General features: G+C 39.6%; 2 protein-coding genes across 5 annotated transcripts in view; one reads left to right on the top strand and one right to left on the bottom strand.

Annotated features, from left to right (window-relative positions):
- CNOT9 (CCR4-NOT transcription complex subunit 9) overlaps window positions 1-3660 on the bottom strand; it is a 36891-nt gene extending 33231 nt beyond the window's left edge. For both annotated transcript variants that reach the window (XM_006168667.3, XM_006168668.3), the window contains exon 1: window positions 3230-3660. In XM_006168667.3, the coding sequence (XP_006168729.1) occupies window positions 3230-3253 (24 nt within the window). In that variant the 5' untranslated portion in view covers window positions 3254-3660. The remainder of the gene's footprint in view (window positions 1-3229) is intronic.
- A 121-nt stretch (window positions 3661-3781) lies between these two features.
- Window positions 3782-20083, top strand: part of USP37 (ubiquitin specific peptidase 37) — a gene marked incomplete at its 3' end in the record, with an annotated part of 80420 nt that continues 64118 nt past the window's right edge. Inside the window, 2 exon segments of one of the 3 annotated variants that reach the window (XM_014584232.2) lie at window positions 3782-4029; window positions 18790-19013. In XM_014584232.2, coding sequence (XP_014439718.1) covers window positions 18858-19013 — 156 coding nt within the window. 3 annotated transcript variants of the gene reach the window in all.

Genomic DNA, 20083 nt, shown 5'->3' on the forward strand with positions numbered 1-20083 from the left:
GTTCTAAAGCTGAAGGGTGGAAGTAATTTAGTGAATCAAGCCAACCACCGAGTACCTAGTTATTCTTATTTAATCTTTAGAATAATTCTATGTGGGGTCTGCCCATAGCCTAGTGGTTAAAGGAGACATATGCCACAGGGCCAGCTGAGGTTTGAATCCTGGTCTCCAGTAGCCTGAGACATAAACTGGGTGTAAGTTACACTGGGTATATGTACATGCACGGGCAAAATCATGATAGGATAAAGAAATGGAGAAAGGATTGCAATGTGACCACACCCCACGGTGGGGTGGGGGGTGCTTTCCTTCCTTCTTTCTTTGGTGAATGCTTACATCCTCTGACAACTTAAGAAAAAAAAAAAGGACAATTCTATGTGATATTTATATTTTATGATGGCAATTATAAAGATATTAAGCTATACTCTGTAAATAATTATAAAAACCTACAATACCACAACTTTTAGCATAAGAAGCTAATAAAGAGTCAAATTTGAGGGCCAGCAGGTGGCGTGGTGGTTAAGGGACTGGACTCCCACATTGCTGACCACTGTTTTGAGTTCCAGATATGGTGGCTTGCTCTCTCACTTTCCCTCTCTCTGTCTCTAATGAGTATACGTATCTGATAGCAAATTAAAAAATAATAAAAAATTTTAAATGTCAAATTTGAGGTACCACCCAAACTACCTCAATCTCTCCCTTTCATGAATAACATCCTGCATTGATCACTTTCCTTTGATAGGGCTTTCTTTTTTTTTATTTTTTAAATTCCAGTGATTTTTTTTTAAGAATTATTTTATTTATTATTTTTTCACATGAGTTTTGCCAGAGGAAGAGAGAGAGGGGGAAAGAGAGAAAGCAAGCCACCAGGTCTGAGACTCGAACCATGGTCAGCCATGTGGGAATTCCAGCATCCTAACCACCACGCCACCTGCTGGCCCCACCTTTGACAGTGCTCTCTACATCCCTAGCTGAAGAGATTATTTATTTGCTGTTTCATAAAAAGACAGAAAGGCATACACAGATATGAATTACATTATTATGCAAAAAATAAGACTCTTTTCATGCAGCTTAGATTATTATGGACACTGATGAATGTATCAATCTCTTCTATTGCCTAAATCGGGATAATACAGGCAGTTTGGTCTAATGGAAGGTATGAAGGTTTAAGAGATGGCTCAACTTTTCATATTTTCAGTCTCCTTATTAATCAAACATGCTGGTGAATGAGCAGTACAAAACAACTTATCAGAGCTGCCAAGTGGTCCCAACAGCATAATATGTGAAAGTACATCTTAAAGTTCAAACTTTAAAAAAAAACAATTATTGTATTTAACTTTATTTATTTATTTAGTTTGACCAGAGAGGGACTGCGAGAGTGAGCAAGTGAGAGAGAGAAAGTGAGAAAGCAAGTGCCAGTTTCGAGACTTGAAGTGCAGCCAGTCATGTGGGAGTCCACCATATTGCCTGCTGGGCCCTAAAGTTCAAATTTTTTAATTAATATAAGATCTTATAAATGTAATCAAAGAACATGTACTAAGTCTTTACTACAAGTAATGTACCACAACTTTGATTGTTCAAAGGATGTATTAAGCATCCTAAGAAATTTAAATCACCTAATTTAGAGAAAGATACTTCTCCACTTTGAATACTTATATACACTTAGCAACATGGTGACAGGAGGCAGAGAAATGACAAGATGACAGAATACAAACCCCCAAAGCAATGGTTTTTAATAGCATAATCACACTAGGCTCAAATTTTCTCTTTTTCTTTCTGAGAGGTTTTTTGCTATAGGGCATGTGCACTCGCTAGAAAGAGACAGAGAGACAGAAAGCGAGGGGGATGGCCACTCTGCAATCCCTTGTCCATTCTCTCAGAATCTTGGGCATGCACGCACAAGCACCTGGCTTGTGTTTAAGCCACCAGATGCGGGACTCCAACCATGGTCGACTACATGGGAGTCCAGCGACATAGCCATTACACCAACTGCTGGTCCCAAATTTTCACTTCTTAATATCTAAAGTAGAGGCAATTTTGGGTTGCTCCACAAAATGTTGGCCTCCAGACCAGTGTACTCTAATCAAATGATCTCTTTTTTCCATAATGGCTATATACTCTGGCTGGTCACCCTCCCCCATCTATATTTCTTACAACGAAGTATTTGAACCCTTGCTTTGTACCAGGAACTGTCCTGGCACTGGGAAAACTTACTCTCAACAGGAGACAGACAACAAACAGGAATAATTGTACACTGGGATCAGTGCTATAAAGAGTAATAGAGAAAAGTTATGGGTTAAAGAACTACTTTGAATATTATATTCAGGTAAACGCATTCTGAAGTAGATTTCCCTGAGGGAAGAAGAATGCATACTAAAGGTTATGTGTGTGCATGCAACGGGGTGGGGGTGGGTGGGGGGTGGGTAGTGTAAGAAGGGTATTCCAGGCAGAGAGCAGAAAGTGTACCCTGAAATGCAAAAGCACATAGAGAAATAGTTGAAAGCCGGGCAGTGCAGCTGGAACCTAAGGATCAAGTGACATATGAGGCTGTAAACGTGGGGAATGACCACATCATACAGGCCCTGTAGGGGATGACAAGACTTTTATCTAAATGAAATGAGAAGTCATAGGATGACTTCAGACAAGTGAAATACCGTTTTTCTTGTTAAAATATCACGCTCGTAAGACGCGATGTATGAGAAAAGTTTTAAATATAGAGGAAGCATAAGTCAGATGCAGTAATTATGCACTTCTCCAGGCCTCAGGTTTTCCATATGTAAAGCAAGTGGTTCGAGCTAGAAGCCATTTCCTTTCCGCTGCGCTGTGCCTAGGCGGTGAGTTCAACAGCACCGGCCGCGTCAGAGGGACGGTGGAATTCCCCCCACCCTGCTGGCGCCCAGCACACAACTGGCGCCCTGAAACTGTTGGTCAGCGCAATGAATCAATGAATGGCCTGCTCGGGCCGTGAGGGAGGCGCTCCAGGATCCGGCCCAGGCCCCGACCCCGGAGCCGGAAAAGAACACGATGTGCCGCGCGGAAGGCCGTGAGAGGCGACAGGCGAGGAAAGTGGGGGCCGACTCCACTCCATCCAAGGAGCGGCGAGGAGGGGGCCCCGGCCTCGAGGAGGAGGCAGGAGCTGGACTCGGGGCCGGGGTCAGGGAGAGCTAGGAGAGGAGGCCGAAACGCGGGGCTGAGGGAGGGTTCCGGGTGCAGGCCGGGCAGCTCCGCCACTCACCGCAGCCGTAGCCAGACTGTGCATGTTGGGAGCGGCCGCCGCTCTCCTTTCACCGCCGGACGCGAACGAACCGCGTCCCAGCCTCAGCGCCTCTGCCGCCGAAGATGAGAAGCTGCTGTAGCCGCCATCCGCCTCCCGCTCGCTCCGCCCCTTTCGCAACCCTCTGACCTCTCACCTCTGACCCCGCCCACAGAACCTCTTCCCGCCTCCTGGCCCTCGGCCTAGTTAACAGTTCCAGGGTATGTCCTTTGCCTCTTAAGGTTCAGGGCCGGAAGGACGTCCGCGACCTACTAGTCCCCACATTCTCCGGCATCTAGCAGGTATCCCCAGAGAGGGGCGTGAACTCTGACTCTCCTCCAGAGGCCAGTGAAGGGCGGGAAAAGCTAAGCAGGCTGGAGGTTGAGCATTGCGCATGCCCCGCTGGGCTGAGTATGAAGGAAATGGTGGGAGGTCGAAATTGGGCAAAGTGGGAAGTGCGCATGCGTACTACAGTCACAGCAGGGGCGGGGCTACCTGGGCGAGGCTTCGTTTGGTGCTGGGGCGGGGCGATGGCGTAGGAGGCGGGGCTTGTAGGCTTACGCAGAGCCTCCTGGTCTGGTCGCGTCGAGTTTGCGTGCGTGCGTGCGTGTTTGCGTGTGGTCACAGTTCCCGCCATCAGCCGCTCTCCCTGACTGGGGGTAGCGAGCGGTCTCGCTCCTTCTAGCTGAGTGTCCATTCCTTCTTTACCCGGGCCCTCCCTCTCCGCGCGGACTTTGTGGTTCTGGCAGGCCTATCCGGGGGCTCCGGACCTTCTGGCACAGGTAAGGTGGGCTGGGATAGCTCCTTAAATGAGCCGTTTCCCCTGCCGCTCTCCCCTTGTGCGGTCCGCCCACTCGGCGTTCACTCTTCTGGAGTTCGCCCGGTTGCTGCTCAGCCCGCCCCTAGCCCCTCGACGTGCCTCAGCCACACAGGTACTCTACTTGGTTAACCCCTGGCTTTTCTTCTTCTTTGACCTGTTTTTTACCGTCACTCGCTCCCTCCGCTTCCCGAAACTGGCCCTTTTTCTCTGGGGCTGTCGTCAGGCTCCGGCCGCTTGCCCCCTAACAAGGCCTGCTGTCTCTTCAGGTGACTTCCGTTGCTGCATATACATCAGGCCGTCGATACTATACTCATTCACTCTGCTGACCATTCTCATCTTTTTCCTCCTGATCATCTCCGGTTAAGAGGCATGAACTATATTTTTGTTGTGCATTTGGTTGCCCGTCCCCCACCCCCAATCTCCAGCAGATCAGGTTGTCAGGTTTACCAATTTAAAGTTATCCATGAAAGGAAATAGCTGATAAAAAAAAGTCCTATATTTTGAAGCGTTGTTCTACAGTGGTTTTGTAATAATCCCCCCAAAATTTCAGCTTAGTGTAAACGCCTTTTTTGGGGGTGTCAATACCTGACAAGTCTCTAAGTAGAAGAGATATCTAAAAGGTAATGTCAAGTAGGCAGTTGTATATACTGGGTTGGAGATCAGAGAAAAGCTCTGGGCTGAATATATAGATAAATGTATATGTTATCGGCAGTACTGATAGTAACTAAACTCTGGATGTGGAGGAAATTGCCTAAAGAGTATAGTGCTAGAAAAGAAGGGACTTAGATGGAGCATTAGGGGTTCTTGATATTTAATAACTGAATAGAAGATGATGAATCTTGGAAGAGATGAAGTTATGAATAGTGTTGCATTCTGCTGAAAGGTAAAAATGGAGGCCTAAGAGACTCAGTGACCTGAAAGTACTCAGTTGTCTTGGTAAGAGATGTTTGATGAAATAAAGTGAGTATTTGAGTTCAGTCCCAATTCCTATTTTTCTATTTTCATTTCCTCCCTAAGCTTTAAATTCCACCTGTATGTTGATGACTTCAGAATTTTTATTTCCAGCCTATTCCTTTTGTTTTCAGCTCCATATATAAATAGCCACCCTGTTGACTATTAGTAAACTTTATCTAAACTTGATAATTTTTCCCTTAGGAATTTCATATACAACATGTCTAAAACTAAAGTGTTGGTTTTTCTCTCCGTACCCAAATTCTTCTTCCAATGTCCCATTTCATTAAATGGCATATTTCTTTATCCAGTTACATGGTATAGAAACTTGAAAGGCATTCTTAACTTCTCTCCTGTGTATCTGTACCCTCTCCAAGTTCTATCTATTCTGTTTCCAATGGATGTTTTGAATCTATTACTGTACATCTTCACTATAACTTGTCTTGTTCAAGGCAAAGTCTTGTCATCTGGACTTGAACTCTTTGGCTCCAAGTGTTCTCATCTGTAAAATGGGAATAGGAAGAGCTCTAACTTTATTGGATTATTGTAAGGATTAAATAAGGTAACCAGGGTAAGCACATGGCACACAGTAAATGGGCAGTTTACAATAACTGCAATTGTAATTGTTAAAGTAAGCTGAACAACTTCAGTACTGTTACTAGGTTGCCCTAATTTATTCCATTTTTTACTCCTTTCCATTCTTTCCTAAACCCAGACAAACCACAGCATTAATCCATTCAGCAGTAACATGTCTTTTCTGTGATTAAAACTCTTAAGTGAATTTCTCATTGTTTAATGCCTATTATATTTAGGAAAACATTCACAATCCACACTTTATACTGTGGTCCATCCATAAGACTGCACCTGATTCTTGTCTGCTTCACTAGCTTCATCTTGCATCATCTTTCTCTCCATCACTAAACTCCATTCATTTTGCTTTTAAGTTCCTTAACCATGCCAAATTATTTTCCAATTCAGACCATTTACATATGCTCTTCAATTTGCCCAGATTGTTGTAGCATCACAGTCGCCCCCAACTCATTCTTCAAAATTCAGCTTGTATTTTCTCGGAGAAACCTCCTCTTGATGCACTCTACTCTCTATCCTGAAGTTTTAAGTCTTAAATATCACCGTATCTTTTTTTTATATATATATTTTTTAGAACTTGCAGTTGAGTATTTATTCGTGTGATTAAAGTCTGTCTCCTTTTGGAATATAGTTATTAGTTCATTTTTTTTTTTTCTCAAGGATTTGTTAAATGAGTAACTAAACTGGAACTTGCTGTGAGAACCAATGTGTCTTTTGGAAGTTCCAGCTTACTGATATTCTTGTTATCACATAACACTTTTCATTCTCTAGACAAAGGACACATAAGAGAAAAACGAAGGATTTTCCAGCTTTGGTTACTGTAACTCCTTATTATATGATAAAAATCTTTCAGATTTTAGACTCTTTGAATTGGAGACAAACTTCATCTAGGTCTAGTTCTCTCTACTTTCAGACACAAATTTCATCTTTGTACTTTTGTTTTGTGGATTTTTGTTGTTGTTGTTGTTTTTTGGAGAGGTTTTTTGCTATAGGGCATGTGCACTTGTCAGAAAGACAGAGAGACAGAAAGCGAGATAACATCTCCCAGGGAGATGGCCACACTGCAATCCCTTCTTCATTCTCTTCTTGGGATCCTGGGCACACATGCACATGCACCTGGCGTAAGTCTAAGCAACCGAGTCGGGGACTCGAAATGCAGTCAACTACATGGGAGTCCAGTGATATAGCCATTATGCTAACTACTGGTCCCGTTTTATAGATTTTCTAAAGAAAGTAAGCCCTTGAAAATCAGAGCAGTAGTTTATTATGTATTTTAACAACAGGTTAAACTGTGGGACCATTGAGGATAAAGTTTCCATAAATAGATAAAGCAGAATTTCATATTTTAGTCAGTTATTGGTGGATGAAGAAGAAATACTAACATTTAATCATTTTTATGTTTTCAGAGCAGAATTTCTGTTGAAAAATAGCGAATCAAAAATAGGAAGTGTGTGAATGCCAAACACAGATACTTGAATTTACTTTCTAGACAGCTATTAAAAATGTTTGGGAGGGAATTAGCATCAATAGCACATATTTAGCTCTTTCTAAGTAGTTGGCATTTTGTTCGAGTATACAAGAAGAGTATACAAATTCTGTGTGCGTGTATCATGCCCTCTTCCCCCTACCCACTTAACTTTAGATAAAATTAAGGAGAAAATGTATGCCTAACTTTAGTTGGTAAGAGATAGAGTCTTTCCTTAGAAAGAAAATTATAGGGCCAGTAGATGGTGCAAAGGTTAAGGTGGCTGGATCCCACATGGCCAACTTCACAGTTTGAGTCCTGGATATGAAGGCTTGAAAAATACACCAGGCATCTGTGTGCGCCAGAAATCCTAAGAGGAGATTGGAGAAGGGATTGTGGCACGGCTACTCCCCCCGGGGGGTGATTTCTCACTTTGCCTCTCTCTTTCTGTCTCTCTTTGGCTATCACACATGCCCTATAGTAAATTAAAAGAAAGGAAGGAAGATATTGTAGTGTTAAATTATTTGTCAAAGATGTTATGGGTAGGGACCATATTAGAGAGGGCCTTGTAGGAAAATCTTGGAAGAACGGAGACTGAAAAATGATTGCCCTAATTCATTGATGAGAATGAGTGGTTAAAAAATGTGAGTTCTGACATTAGAGATAGCTTTGTCTCGTGAGTTTAAGCCGCAGGGTCCAGGACTCAAACTGCGATTGACTACACGGGAGTCCAGTGACATAGCCCTTGCACCAACTTCTGGTCCCAGGGTTTTTGATAGATGAGAATGAGGTTAAAGCTTATGCTTTTATTTCTTGCTTGAATGATGATGTAACGACAAAAGTTACAGAAGGCTCCGAGCCCCTTAATGAGGGTATGGACTATATCTTTACATTTATAGCCCTGGCACAGTGCTTTCAACCTGGAGTAGCTCAATAAGTGATGTTTTACTCAAGGAACAAATGAGTTTAAAGTTCATGTTACATTATTCAGGTAGGCGTTGAATGATGATGAAGGGTTCAGGGGAAGTTTCGACTTAGGAAAGTCTGAATTCGAGAAACCCCATAAAAATGTTGAAGGAAAAGTGAAAGCACTAAATTTACTCACCTTTTAAAATTTGTATCAACATGTGATAAAAGTAGTATATTGAGATTAAGACATTATTATGTAACAATGTTTTAAAATCAACAGAGGTTATACTATTTCTCACTGACTTCTTTGTTTTAAAAAGTAGCAGGAATAAACCAAAAAGATACAAATTAACTAAGGTGCAGGTTTCTCATTTTTCACAGCAGGTAATATTCCTGAAGTTCTATTAATGACGATGATAAAGGGTGTGTGTGTGTGTTTGTGTGTGTGTGTGTGTGTGTGTGTGTGTAGTGCACCATATTTTAAGTATTTTCAGTAAGGTAATCTGGTTTTTAAATTATCAAGGGGTTAATCTTCATTTTATGGATGATTTCCTTTTTTTTTTTTTTTTTACCTTTGTATACTGGATTCTTTTAAAAAGGCACACTTATATATATATTTTCTTTAGCTGAGTTGATGGCTCCTGGAGAACTGGCATAACTGCAGAATATGAATAGTTACCCAAGAAGAGTACATTGTCTTTGGCACAAGGATCAGAATAAAGGTGAATTGTTATTACGTAGGGTTTTTCAGTAAAATCACTGAAAAGTAAGTAATGTTTTTGTTTTGGATATATGTTTCCAAGAGTATGCAAATTGGCAAAAATTGATAGTTTTGGGTTTATTTTGTAGTAATAATTTTGTGCTTTAGCATGCTTTCTTTACCACTGAATGTCCTCTAAATAAGGATGTTTTCAAAGCAGTACCTAAAATGACATTTAAATAAATGTACAATGTATAGAAACATCTTGCAACTATTATTGATTAAGCTTTTGTGGAATGCTTACAGTTGAACAGTTTTGTTAATTGTGAAGGAATTTAGGGAGAAGGAATCTCTGACATACTTGAAAAATAATTTATTTAAATTATCTTTTGTCTTCCTAATAATACTACGATAAGATAATTAGTAACACAGAGTTCAAAAAAACCTTGTCTTTGTGTTAGATTCATAGGAAGATTTTTAAAAATTTTATTTATTCATTGATTTATTTTTTAATTTGACCAGATCGAGATATATACAGAGAGAGGGAGAGAGAAAGTGAGAAAGCAACCTGCCAGGTCTTGGACTCCAGCCATGGTCAGCCATGTGGGAGTGTCCATTGTCTTAACCACCATGCCACCTGCTGACCCCATAGATTTATAGAAAGTTTAACTTACTGAATAATGCTTCATATTGGAAACAGAAACTTCATCTTACCTTCATAGGGCAAGCTTTGATAATATGATGAATGTACAAAAGTAGCTACTGTTAATTCATTTAGTGCAAAAGTAGACAGTATACCAAACTAAGGTGTTATGAAGAAGTCTTAACATTTTGGTTTTGCCAGTTAATTTTTATTAATTTTTTTAGTTTTGCTATTGGGCATGTGTATTTGCCAGAGAGAGATGTATATGCACATAAACACAGAGAGACAGAAAGTGAGAAGTCAACCCCCTGGGGAGAAGGCCACACTGCAATCCTTTTTTCTCCATTCTCCTTTTGGAATTTTGGGCATGCATACACATGTGCCTGCCTTGTTTTTCAAGCTGCTGGATCCAGGACTTAAACCAAGTAGTTGGCCATGTGGGATACAGCCTCCTTAACTTCCACACCACCTCTTGACCTGCCAATTTATTTTTCTGCATGTTTTAGTTCTTTTCCTTAGAAGAAAAGGAGGTTGTTAGTAAAAATGGTTAAGAAAATCTTTAATATCTGAAGAAAATTTTTATGTAATTCACCCAAATTCTGTATCTCAATGTTTTGAGGGGCATAGAGAATTAGATATAAAGAAATAGAAATAACCAATAACATTTTTTATTTCTTGTATAGTGTAGTGAACTTTGAAATCTTCATCTCTAAAATTTATTAAATAATGTCATTTATTTATTTTAAAATTTTACTCTGGGGTATAAGTACTCATCAGAGAGAATGAGAGAGAGGGAAAGTAAGAAAGCACCTTCTAGGAAAATGACCATGCCTCAGTACCCTCTCTTCTTGGGATTTTTTTGGGCATACATACATGCTCGTCTGGCATGTTTTTCAAGCTGCTGGTTCTGGGACTCAAACCGTGCTTGTTGGCCTTATGGGATCCAGCTGCCTTAACCCACTATACCTCCTGGGTGGCCCAATAATGTCAATTTTAATGATTTGTTTTTGTTGGGACATAAGATCAATGACTTTTTTTTTTTGAGAGGTTTTTGCTACAGTGCGCATGTGCTTACCAGAAAGACAGAGAGAGACAGAGAGACAGAAAGTGAGAAATCACTCCCCTGGGAGGATGACCATGTCACTATCCCTTCTCCATTCTCCTCTTGGGATCTTGGGCACACATGCACATGAACCCGGCGTGAGTTTAAGCCACCAGGACCAGGACTTGACCCACAGTCAACTACATGGGAGTCCAGCGACTTAGCCATTATGCTACCTGTTGGTCCTAAGATCAATGACTTTTACTTTTTGTCTGTAAGGTAAACGTTAAGATAATTAGTCTTTTTTTTTTTTTTGGAGAGGTTTTTGCTGTAGGGCGCGTGCGCTCACCAGACAGACAGACAAAGACAGAGAGACAGAAAGCGAGAAATCACCCCCCAGGGGGGATGGCCACGCTGCAATCCCTTCTCCAGTCTCCTCTCAGGATCTTGGGCACGCACACACACACGCCCGGCGTGAGTTTTAAGCCACTGGGTCCAGGACGCTAACCGTGGTCAACTACATGGGAGTCCAGCGACATAGCCATTATGCTAACTGCTGGTCCCAAGATAATGTGATTTTGTATTTCCTTTTATTTTTGTCATTCTGACCAATAATAACATGAGGAAAGTTGAGGGAATTTGAGAAGTGCTATACTCTCTATGGAGTTTCTTTGTTGAGTAGTGAATAACAAGAATAACAGTTCAGACATGTTTTCTAGTTTTTTTAAAATTAATGATCATGTGCGTGAAAGAGAGAAAAGAAAAGAGAGAGATAAGAGCATCCCTTAGAGGTTATGATCACACTGCAGTCCCTTTCCTTCAGTTCTCCAGCCCATTAGATCTTGGAGACTAATAGGCATACCTGGTATGTTTTAGGCTGAGCAGGCCAGGGATTCGAACCTCAGTTGCTATGTGGGATCTGACTTCTCTTGATCAGCACATTACCACAGCACAATGGAACCAATCCAAATTTGCCAATTTTTTTAGATCTTTAATGTAGTTTTTAATTTATCTTAAGTCTTATGATGATATCATTTACAAATCTATGCTGATGGTTTATCTCCTCTAGTTTAATCCTTCTAATAAATTGGCAGAAGCACCATTACCAATCATACATATATAGTAGTTCAGTTTCTGTGTGTTTTTGAACAGTTGCCTAAAGGCTATTCTGAAATATAAGTCTGACTTAGATGATAGAATTCAAAGGTAAAATTTAACCTGCTACTATATCTTGGCACATTGATTTTCAAAAGTGTCTGATCTTATAAATCATTATAAAATATGTAAAGTGTTACATATTCTTTATTTGATAGTATACCCAAACCACACTAAAATGAGTTTCAGTAAGTAAAAGGCAGTGTTTTTGATTACAGGGAATTCTAATTAGACTGGTATAGTTACGATTAAATATATAAAATAGACATCATTACCTTATCTTCAGCCCTCACCTTTAATGGGTTAATGAGCACAAAACACAGGTGAATCTGCTTAGTTTTGAGAAGTGAAGGGATTGCTCCAGCATTTATATATTCATGTAATGAGTTACATGTAAGCCTAAATAAAAAATGAGTCTTCAGTAGGTTTTGAGATGGCATTCACCATCTTTGTAGAAAGATGAGCATTACTCACGAATTATCAAGTAAATCTTTAGAAAGGGCAAATAGAGATAGCATTTGCTGAAAAATTACTGTTAAAAAAAAACTCAATAATATTCATTTAACCACTAGTTAGTCTTACTTAAATCAGGACTGTCCAACAAAGATATCCTGTCAGCCATTCATGATCTGAGTACTGGTAGGAGATCAGTTAAAATACGGTACAAATAAAAAAAAGTGAGACATTTCTGTTTTGTATAGGTAGTAAATAAATAAGGTAGTAGTCACCTTTTATGCATTAGTAGCTTTTTTTTTTTGCTGCAGGGTGTGTGCACTCTCCAGAGAGACAGAGACAGAAATTAGAAATCACCCCCCCCCACGGGGGATGGCCACGCCACAATCCCTTCTCCTCCATTCTCTTGGGATCATGGGCAGGCACGCACCTGCACCTAGCGTGAGTTTAAGCCACCGGGTCCAGGACTTGAACCGTGGTCGACTACATGGGAGTCCAGCAACATAGCCATTACGCTAACTGCTGGTCCCAGTAGCTTTTTTTGACATAAGGCATCAACTCTGCTCTTCCTGACATTTTTTTTTTTTTTTTTTTTGAGAGGTTTTTGCTATAGGGTGTATGCGCTTGCCAAAAAGACAGAGAGAGACAGGAAGCGAGAAATCACCCCCCAGAGGGGAAGGCCACGCTGCAATCCATTCTCCTCCTTTCTCCTCTCGGGATCTTGGGCATGCCCACACATGTGCCCGTTGTGAGTTTTAAGCACTCGAACTGTGGTCGACTACATGGGAGCCCAGCGACATAGCCATTACGCCAACTGCTCGTCCCTTCTTTTTAATGCCAGCAAGATCATTTTTGTTCCAGGGATGTACTTCTTGGGATTCTCCAAATACTCGCATCGGTGTATCCTCTCCCCAGGTAATGCCTTTATTCTTGTTGGCATCTGTGTAAGAGAATCCAGGGGCCTGACCTGTCTTACACCCAAATAGACTAAGGAGATTTGAGCCAGTCTTGTGCTTGCCTCCCTTTTGTAGTGTGGCATTGGGCACACTTCTGAACAAAAATCTTCTCACCTTTCTCAGCATCACCCATTTTTAATTCTCTGTTTTGTTGCTCGGGCTACTAAGGTTCCTGCACAGAAGCCAGACATCCTGCTCTCTCAAATTTACTAATTTTTTGATGATGCACCATGTAATTATTTATTAATTCATTTTAACGTTTATTTTGTTCTTTTATGACAGAGAGACCCACCCCCCCGGATCTTGCCTCACTGCTATTCTTTTCACAGCCTTTCAGCCAGGCAGAATCACAGGCATGATCAGCATGTTCAGGTCAACCCAGGATTGGAATGCTAAGTTGACTCTAGCATTGTTCAGCAGCATCCTACCACCTGTGCCACTATGGCTGGTCCTGCATGTTTTTCTTCTTTCTAAATGATTTTTGTCCCTTTGAGTTTTTCTTTTGGGAATTATTTGAATTTTATTTATTATTATTTTTAAATTTGACCATAGAGAAAGGGAAAGTGAAAAAGCAAGCCACCGGGTCTGGGACTTGGTCCGCAGTTGGCTGTATGAGAGTCCATCTCCTTAACCATCATAGCACCTGTTAGCCCCTGCCTCCCCAGTTCAATTCTTAATAAGGTGTCAGGACAGCCTTGCATTTAGTGTAGTTCACATGCACATAGAAAAAGTTTAGATCTCAGGACCAGCAGTTGGTGTAATGGTTATGTTGCTGAACTCCCTCGTAGTCCACTGCATCCATCCTGGACCTGGTGGCTTAAAACTCACGCCATGTGCATGTATGCCCAAAATCCCAAGAGGAGAATGGAGAAGGAATTGTGACGTGGCCATCCCTTCTGTGGGGTGATTTCTCATTTTCTGTCTCTCTGGCAACTGCATGTGTCCTATAGCAAAAATCTCTCTTTAAAAAAAAGGTAAAAGCTTAGATGTCCCCAAAAGATATGTTATATGTAAAGCAGTGTATAGCAGTACTTTTGTAAAGAACTTAGTAAATATAACCCTGTATTGGCTGAATAAAAGTTTTATTAATCCAGTATCTACTGTTGTATATTTTAACAGCAAATCAAATAAAATTAATAGTGCAAATTTGTCTGTTCTTGAACAATGAGTTTCTATTTCTTGCATATTAGACACTGTCTTAGTAAGGATGCAGAGATTAAACAACATTTTTCCTATCTTCAAATAGCACAGTCTGGATAGAGATAACCAGTTTATAATATAGTGTGATAAGTACTCTGTTAGAGGTATACGTAAGTATAGAGTACAATGAGAGGATGGAAAAGGATTAAACAATCTTATAAAAGGAACAACCGAAAGGTGGTTAGGAGGGGCTGGCAGGTGACGTGGTGGTTGAATGTGCTGGACTCCCACATGGCCGAACTGGCAGTTTACTTTCTCGCTTTTCCTCTCTCTCTGGTAAATTAAAAAATAACAGTTAATAAATAAAGTTTAACATAATAATCCCTTTTATAAATTCTTTTAAAAATTATTTATTTGATTAATTTGTTAATTAATTTTTATTCGGCCAGAGAGGAGGGAAATGAGAAAGCAAGCTACCACGTCCAGGACTTGAACTGTGGTCACGCACATAGGAGTGTCCAATATCTTAACCACCATGCCACCTTCTGGTCTCTAGAAATTTTTTTAAGGAATGAAAAAGAAGGTGATTAAGAAAGACTTCTTAAAGAGGGTAACATTTAAGTTTAGCCTAGATTTTAGGCTAAAATTAAAAGAATGTTGGGGTTGGGAAGAGAACATAAAAATCCTCTAGACATGACCACAATATATGCAAAGGTATAGTGGCATGGAGAATATACAGCATTGGCTGGAAGTCATAAGTATCTCAGATGGCTGGATTTGGGGGATAGAGAGGTAAGCAGGTCTTGAATCATGAAGACCCTTTTATACCGTATTCATGAATTTAGAGTCTATTGGGAGGACAGTAAGGAGCTCAGTGAGTGATATTAAGGAAAACAAAGTGATTAGATCTATGGTTCATTATAAAGTTGTCTGCAGGTTAAATAGTGTTTAGAATTGACAGGACTCTCCTTTGACCTTCAACTCTAATATCTTCCTGATAATCATCAAGAGAGAAGTCAGAGGCAACTCGCATTTTAGGCATGGGAAACTGGGGTAGGAGAGGAACTGTAGATTCTTTTAGTGCTGAGAGGCAAAGTGGAAAAAAAATCTGAAGGACTTATCTGAACAATGAAGCCACAGATTATTCATTGTTTAAAAAAAAAAGAAGTGTTACAAAGCACATTGCTGGCCCAGATTTCTTTAGAGTCTGAGTGAAATAAGTTAACAGACAGGTCTATAAACAGTAGTGAACTCTTTTACTTTGATGGATTAATATAATAGGAAATTATACTGATATCTAAATCTAGCTACAGTAGACACTTAAAAAATTGATTAGATGAGTGAATAATAGATTTATGATGCATAACACCTTTTAATTCTTAAAAGTGTTTTTTTTTTTTGTTTTTTCACATCTTTTTTTTGTTTTTTTTTTAAATCTCCAGTTATTTGCAGTATTTGCAGTATACTAGCTAGAGGTCCCCAAGCTGTCTGCAGGTGGGTTTTGTTTGATATGTAACTTTTAAAAACCAGACATTGGGGCCAGCAGGTGGTATGGTGGTTAAGGTGCTAGGCTCCTATGTGGCTGACCACAATTTAATTCGCAGACCTGACAACTTGAAACTAAATCCAGACATGTGTGCATGCACGCCCAAAATCCTGAGAAGAGAATGGAGCAGAGGGGATTTTGGCATGGCCATCCCCCACGGGGGCCGGGGGTGGTAGTGGTTCTCGCTTTCTGTTTCTCTGATGAGCATATGTGCCCTGGAGCAAAAATCTCAAACAAACAACAACAAAGCTAGATACTTACCCAAAAGATAGGAAAACAGTGAGTTGGAAAAACTTGTGTGTGTCCATGTTTATTGCATTATTCGCAATTGCTAAGATAGGAGTCAGCTCAAATGCCTAAGCAGATAACTAGATTGAAAAACTGTGGCACATATACACTATGGAGTACTACTCAGCCCTAAAAAGCAGTGAGACCCTCTCATTTGTACAAAGTGGATGAATATAAAAGGCTTAATCTAAGTAAAGCAAGCCAGACTATAAAAGACAGATATTGTATGTCCCTGCTCAATATATACCAAATGTCTGCACTCTTTGGCAGAAATGATAAGAGTGGCTGCTCAATATATATCAAATGTCTGTACTCTATAGCAGAAACTGAAAGAACGGAAGGTATAATAGCAGGGAGGGAAAATGTAAATACCACAGACTATATAGGAGGGAGTGTATAGTGAAGGCTGGGATGGGGGGGCTTGGGGAGAAAATACATTTATTTAACAGACACAAGAATGAAAAGTTATCTGTTGATATATGTGGTAATCTCTTTGACTTGATTGACATGTACTGCATGCATGCTGGGAAAAACCATGTTGCAAGCCGTAAAGATGTTCAATGATTAAATGTAAATAAAAAATAAAATAAGAAAAAATAAATTGGAATTAATTACCCACAATTTAAAATGAGCAATTTTACATAAAAGTTTGGATGTCTTAGTTTTGTTAAAAATATTACATGATCAAGCAGTGCAAGGTTCACTTTGTCTACATAGGCTAAATTGAGTGGTGTCCATTTGTCACTTGTCTGACTTCTATAGGCATTTGGGATAGTGGTCTCTGTTAACATGTTGTTTATTGAGGTCTTTAGAGAAAGATATATTAGAGTCAAAGAATAAATTCACAAAGTGGGTACTGATTTCATTTTAATAGCTGCTATCTACTGAAGATCTTACTTTACTATGTAATACTACAGCATTTGCTATTCTAGTTTTTTAGTTGAGAAAAATAATGATTAGAGAAGGTAAGTTAAAAATGAGGAAGTGACACAACTGGCTCCTGATTTCTAGATCTAGTATCTTTTTCCCTGTATACTACCTTGTCTAGCTTTTCTAGTTGAGTTGTTGAGACAGAAGCAATGTTTAATAATTTTTTTCTTTTCTTTTTTTTTTTTTAAGAGGTTGACCTTGAGCACGTGAGCACTCCAGAGAGAGAGAGAGACAGAAATAGTGAGAGGGAAAGTAAGAAATCACCCCTCACGAGAGATGGCTACGCTGCAATCTCTTCTCTTCCATTCTCCTCTTGGGATCTTGGGCATGCATGTACATGTGTCTGGTGAGATTTTCAAGCCACCAGGTCTAGGACTTGAACCACAATCGGCCATGTGGAAGTCCAGTGATGTAACTGCGGTGCCATCTGCTGGCCCCAATAATTTTTAAATTGTAAGCAAGAATTTGTTTTAGGGGCAGTGTTTTTAGAATATAGTACAAATAAAATTTGACTTAGCGGTTATAGATGATTGCATGTTTATATGTATTAGGTTGTCAGTAAAGTCACAACAGATCTTTCTGTGTTTTTCTATACCAAATGCATCATGACTTTATCAACAACCCATTGTATCACACACTGTTTGATAGCATTCTCTGCTCTTACTGTAACTTTATTGACCTGCTGATTTTTGGTAAAGCTAGTTTAAAGTGTCTTAGGCATCTCAGCATGTTGCAGGTTATTTTTAAGTATTAAAAGTTCATTCAGGAAATCAGTATCTGTCAAAGATGAAATTGGTAAAAAGTCTTCCTATGAATGAAAGTTAATGTTAAATGTAATGGGAAGTGGTTCTTGGGAAGAGAAGCTTCTTCATCTACTTGTTTGTTTGCCCTAAAGATTAAATTATTTTTTTCAACATAATTCTAGAAGTTGAATCAAATTATTCATTTAATGTCTTCTCTATACATGGATCTGCTTAGACTGCCCACTGATAGAAGGACTTGTTTGGTAATAATACTTCTGTGTTTTGGGAAGAATTTCGTTCTAAGATGTAGAGTCAGATGGCTGAAAGATATGTGTGTGTGTGTGTGTGTGTGTGTGTGTGTGTGTGTGTGTATCTATGTGTATATAGCTATGTATACACACATTACATATACATACATGCATACATATACATATATTACATATACATATGTGATACATGGATACATATATATTGGGTCATTGGAAAAGTCATGATGTATTTTTCTTTTTAAAAATTATATATATAATGTGTAATTATTAATATTATGTAATTTGTATTTATTTATGTAATTTTTATTTATTCATTCATTTATTTTAATTTGACTGGAAAAGGACACAGAGGGAAAGAAAGGGAGAGAGAGAAAGCAAGCCACCAGGTCCGGAGTGGAACCATGGTCAGCCATGTGGGGACGTCTAGTGCCTTAACCACCACGCCATCTGCTGGCCCCCATTACATATTTTTCTGTGCAAAAATAAATCATGACTTTCCCGATAACCCAATACATTACTTATAGTTGGAATTCTAGCCCTGTTAACATACATGAAAGAAAAAAGAATCAACACTTTAGTGGTAAAGGCAGTTGCATTGAGAAGGGACCCCTTGTTATACATAATTGGGATGCCTTTCGTGGCAGTAGTATAGTTGTGAATTGTGCATAAAGCAGAATTTAGGCACTAATAGACATAGGTCTTGAACATATGGCAAAGAAGAAAACATGTAAGACGCTATTAAAGGTGGTTAGATGTAGGCTCTGGACATCAGTTGTTTTTGTTTTCTGTGCTATACGACTATACAAATTTACAAACTTTGAAGATTCTTCCAAAAAGTGGCTTTTTGAAATAGAAAAGGGAACATAAGATATTAAGCATTCTCTTTTAAAATTTATTTTAATTACTAGTAAATTGTAACTTGTTATTTTATTTTTCTTCCTTAGAACCTGTCAGGTGAAAGTGTATTTTTGATTTTTAATTTGGCTAGAAGCAATTTATTTTTAAAGAAAGTATGTCTCCTCTGAAGATACATGGTCCTATCAGAATTCGAAGTATGCAGACTGGGATTACAAAATGGAAAGAAGGATCTTTTGAAATTGTGGAAAAAGAGAATAAAGTCAGCCTAGTAGTTCACTACAATACTGGAGGAATTCCAAGGATATTCCAGGTATTACCAGATTTTGATTTGGAATAGATCTTAAATTGGATCCTTTATTAGTAAGCTGTTCTTTGCCATAGTAAAAATCACAGTAGTCTTCCTCCAAGATTAATATTTCTTGCATCATATTTCCAGGATACTAATACTTTTGTGCACATGTTTTATAAATTAGCAGCATTGTTGGCAGTGTATATTAAAGAGTGGAAAGTAATCACCATTATTGAAAAGAAAACAGGTAGAAGGAACCTGAAAAGGGCCTGGATACTGTCTAGTAAAGATATTTTTAAAATTGTATTAGGATACTCTTAGTTTCTTTTTTTCTTAACATATGATAGATTCCTCACTGTTTAGTGTTAACATTTTACCAAATTTATTGCTGTCTTCTGAAAACCAATGCCTGCCTGCTTCCTAAATAGTCCTGACAGAGGTCGTGGTATAGATCATTAAAAGATTGTTCAAGGTCATCTTTACAACTCTTTTCTTCTTTTTTTTTTTTGGAGAGGCTTTTGCTATAGGATGCATGCGCTCACCAGACAGAGAGAGAGAGAGAGAGAGAGAGGGACAGAAAGTGAGAAATCACCCCCCAGGGGGGATGACCATGCCTCAATCCCTTCTCCTTTTTCCTCTTGGGATCTTGGGCACGCACGCACATGCGCCCAGTGTGAGTTTTAAGCTACCGGATCCGGGACGTGAACTGCAGTCGACTACATGGGAGTTCAGCGACATAGCCATTACACTAACTGCTGGTCCCTACAATTGTTTTCTTCTAACTGAGAACTTTTCAAGGTTGCTCATTATTTTATCACTTCAAAAATAGTTAATATTGGGACCAGCAGATGGTGTAATGGTTATGTCACTGTACTCCCATGTGTTTGACCATGGTTCTAGTCCCTGACCTTGTGACTTGAAATTCACTCTTGGTGCATGTGCGTGTGTGCGTGGCCAAGATACCCAGAGGAAAAGGACTGTTGTGTGGGCCATCCCACCTGGCGGGGGGGGGTGATACCTCGGTTTCTGTATTGCTTTCTCTCTGGTGAGTGCACGCATCCTATGGCAAAAATCTCTTAAAAAAAAAAAAG

The sequence above is a fragment of the Tupaia chinensis genome, unplaced genomic scaffold (assembly GCF_000334495.1).
Source record: "Tupaia chinensis unplaced genomic scaffold, TupChi_1.0 Scaffold145907_1, whole genome shotgun sequence".
Lineage (NCBI taxonomy): Eukaryota > Metazoa > Chordata > Mammalia > Scandentia > Tupaiidae > Tupaia > Tupaia belangeri.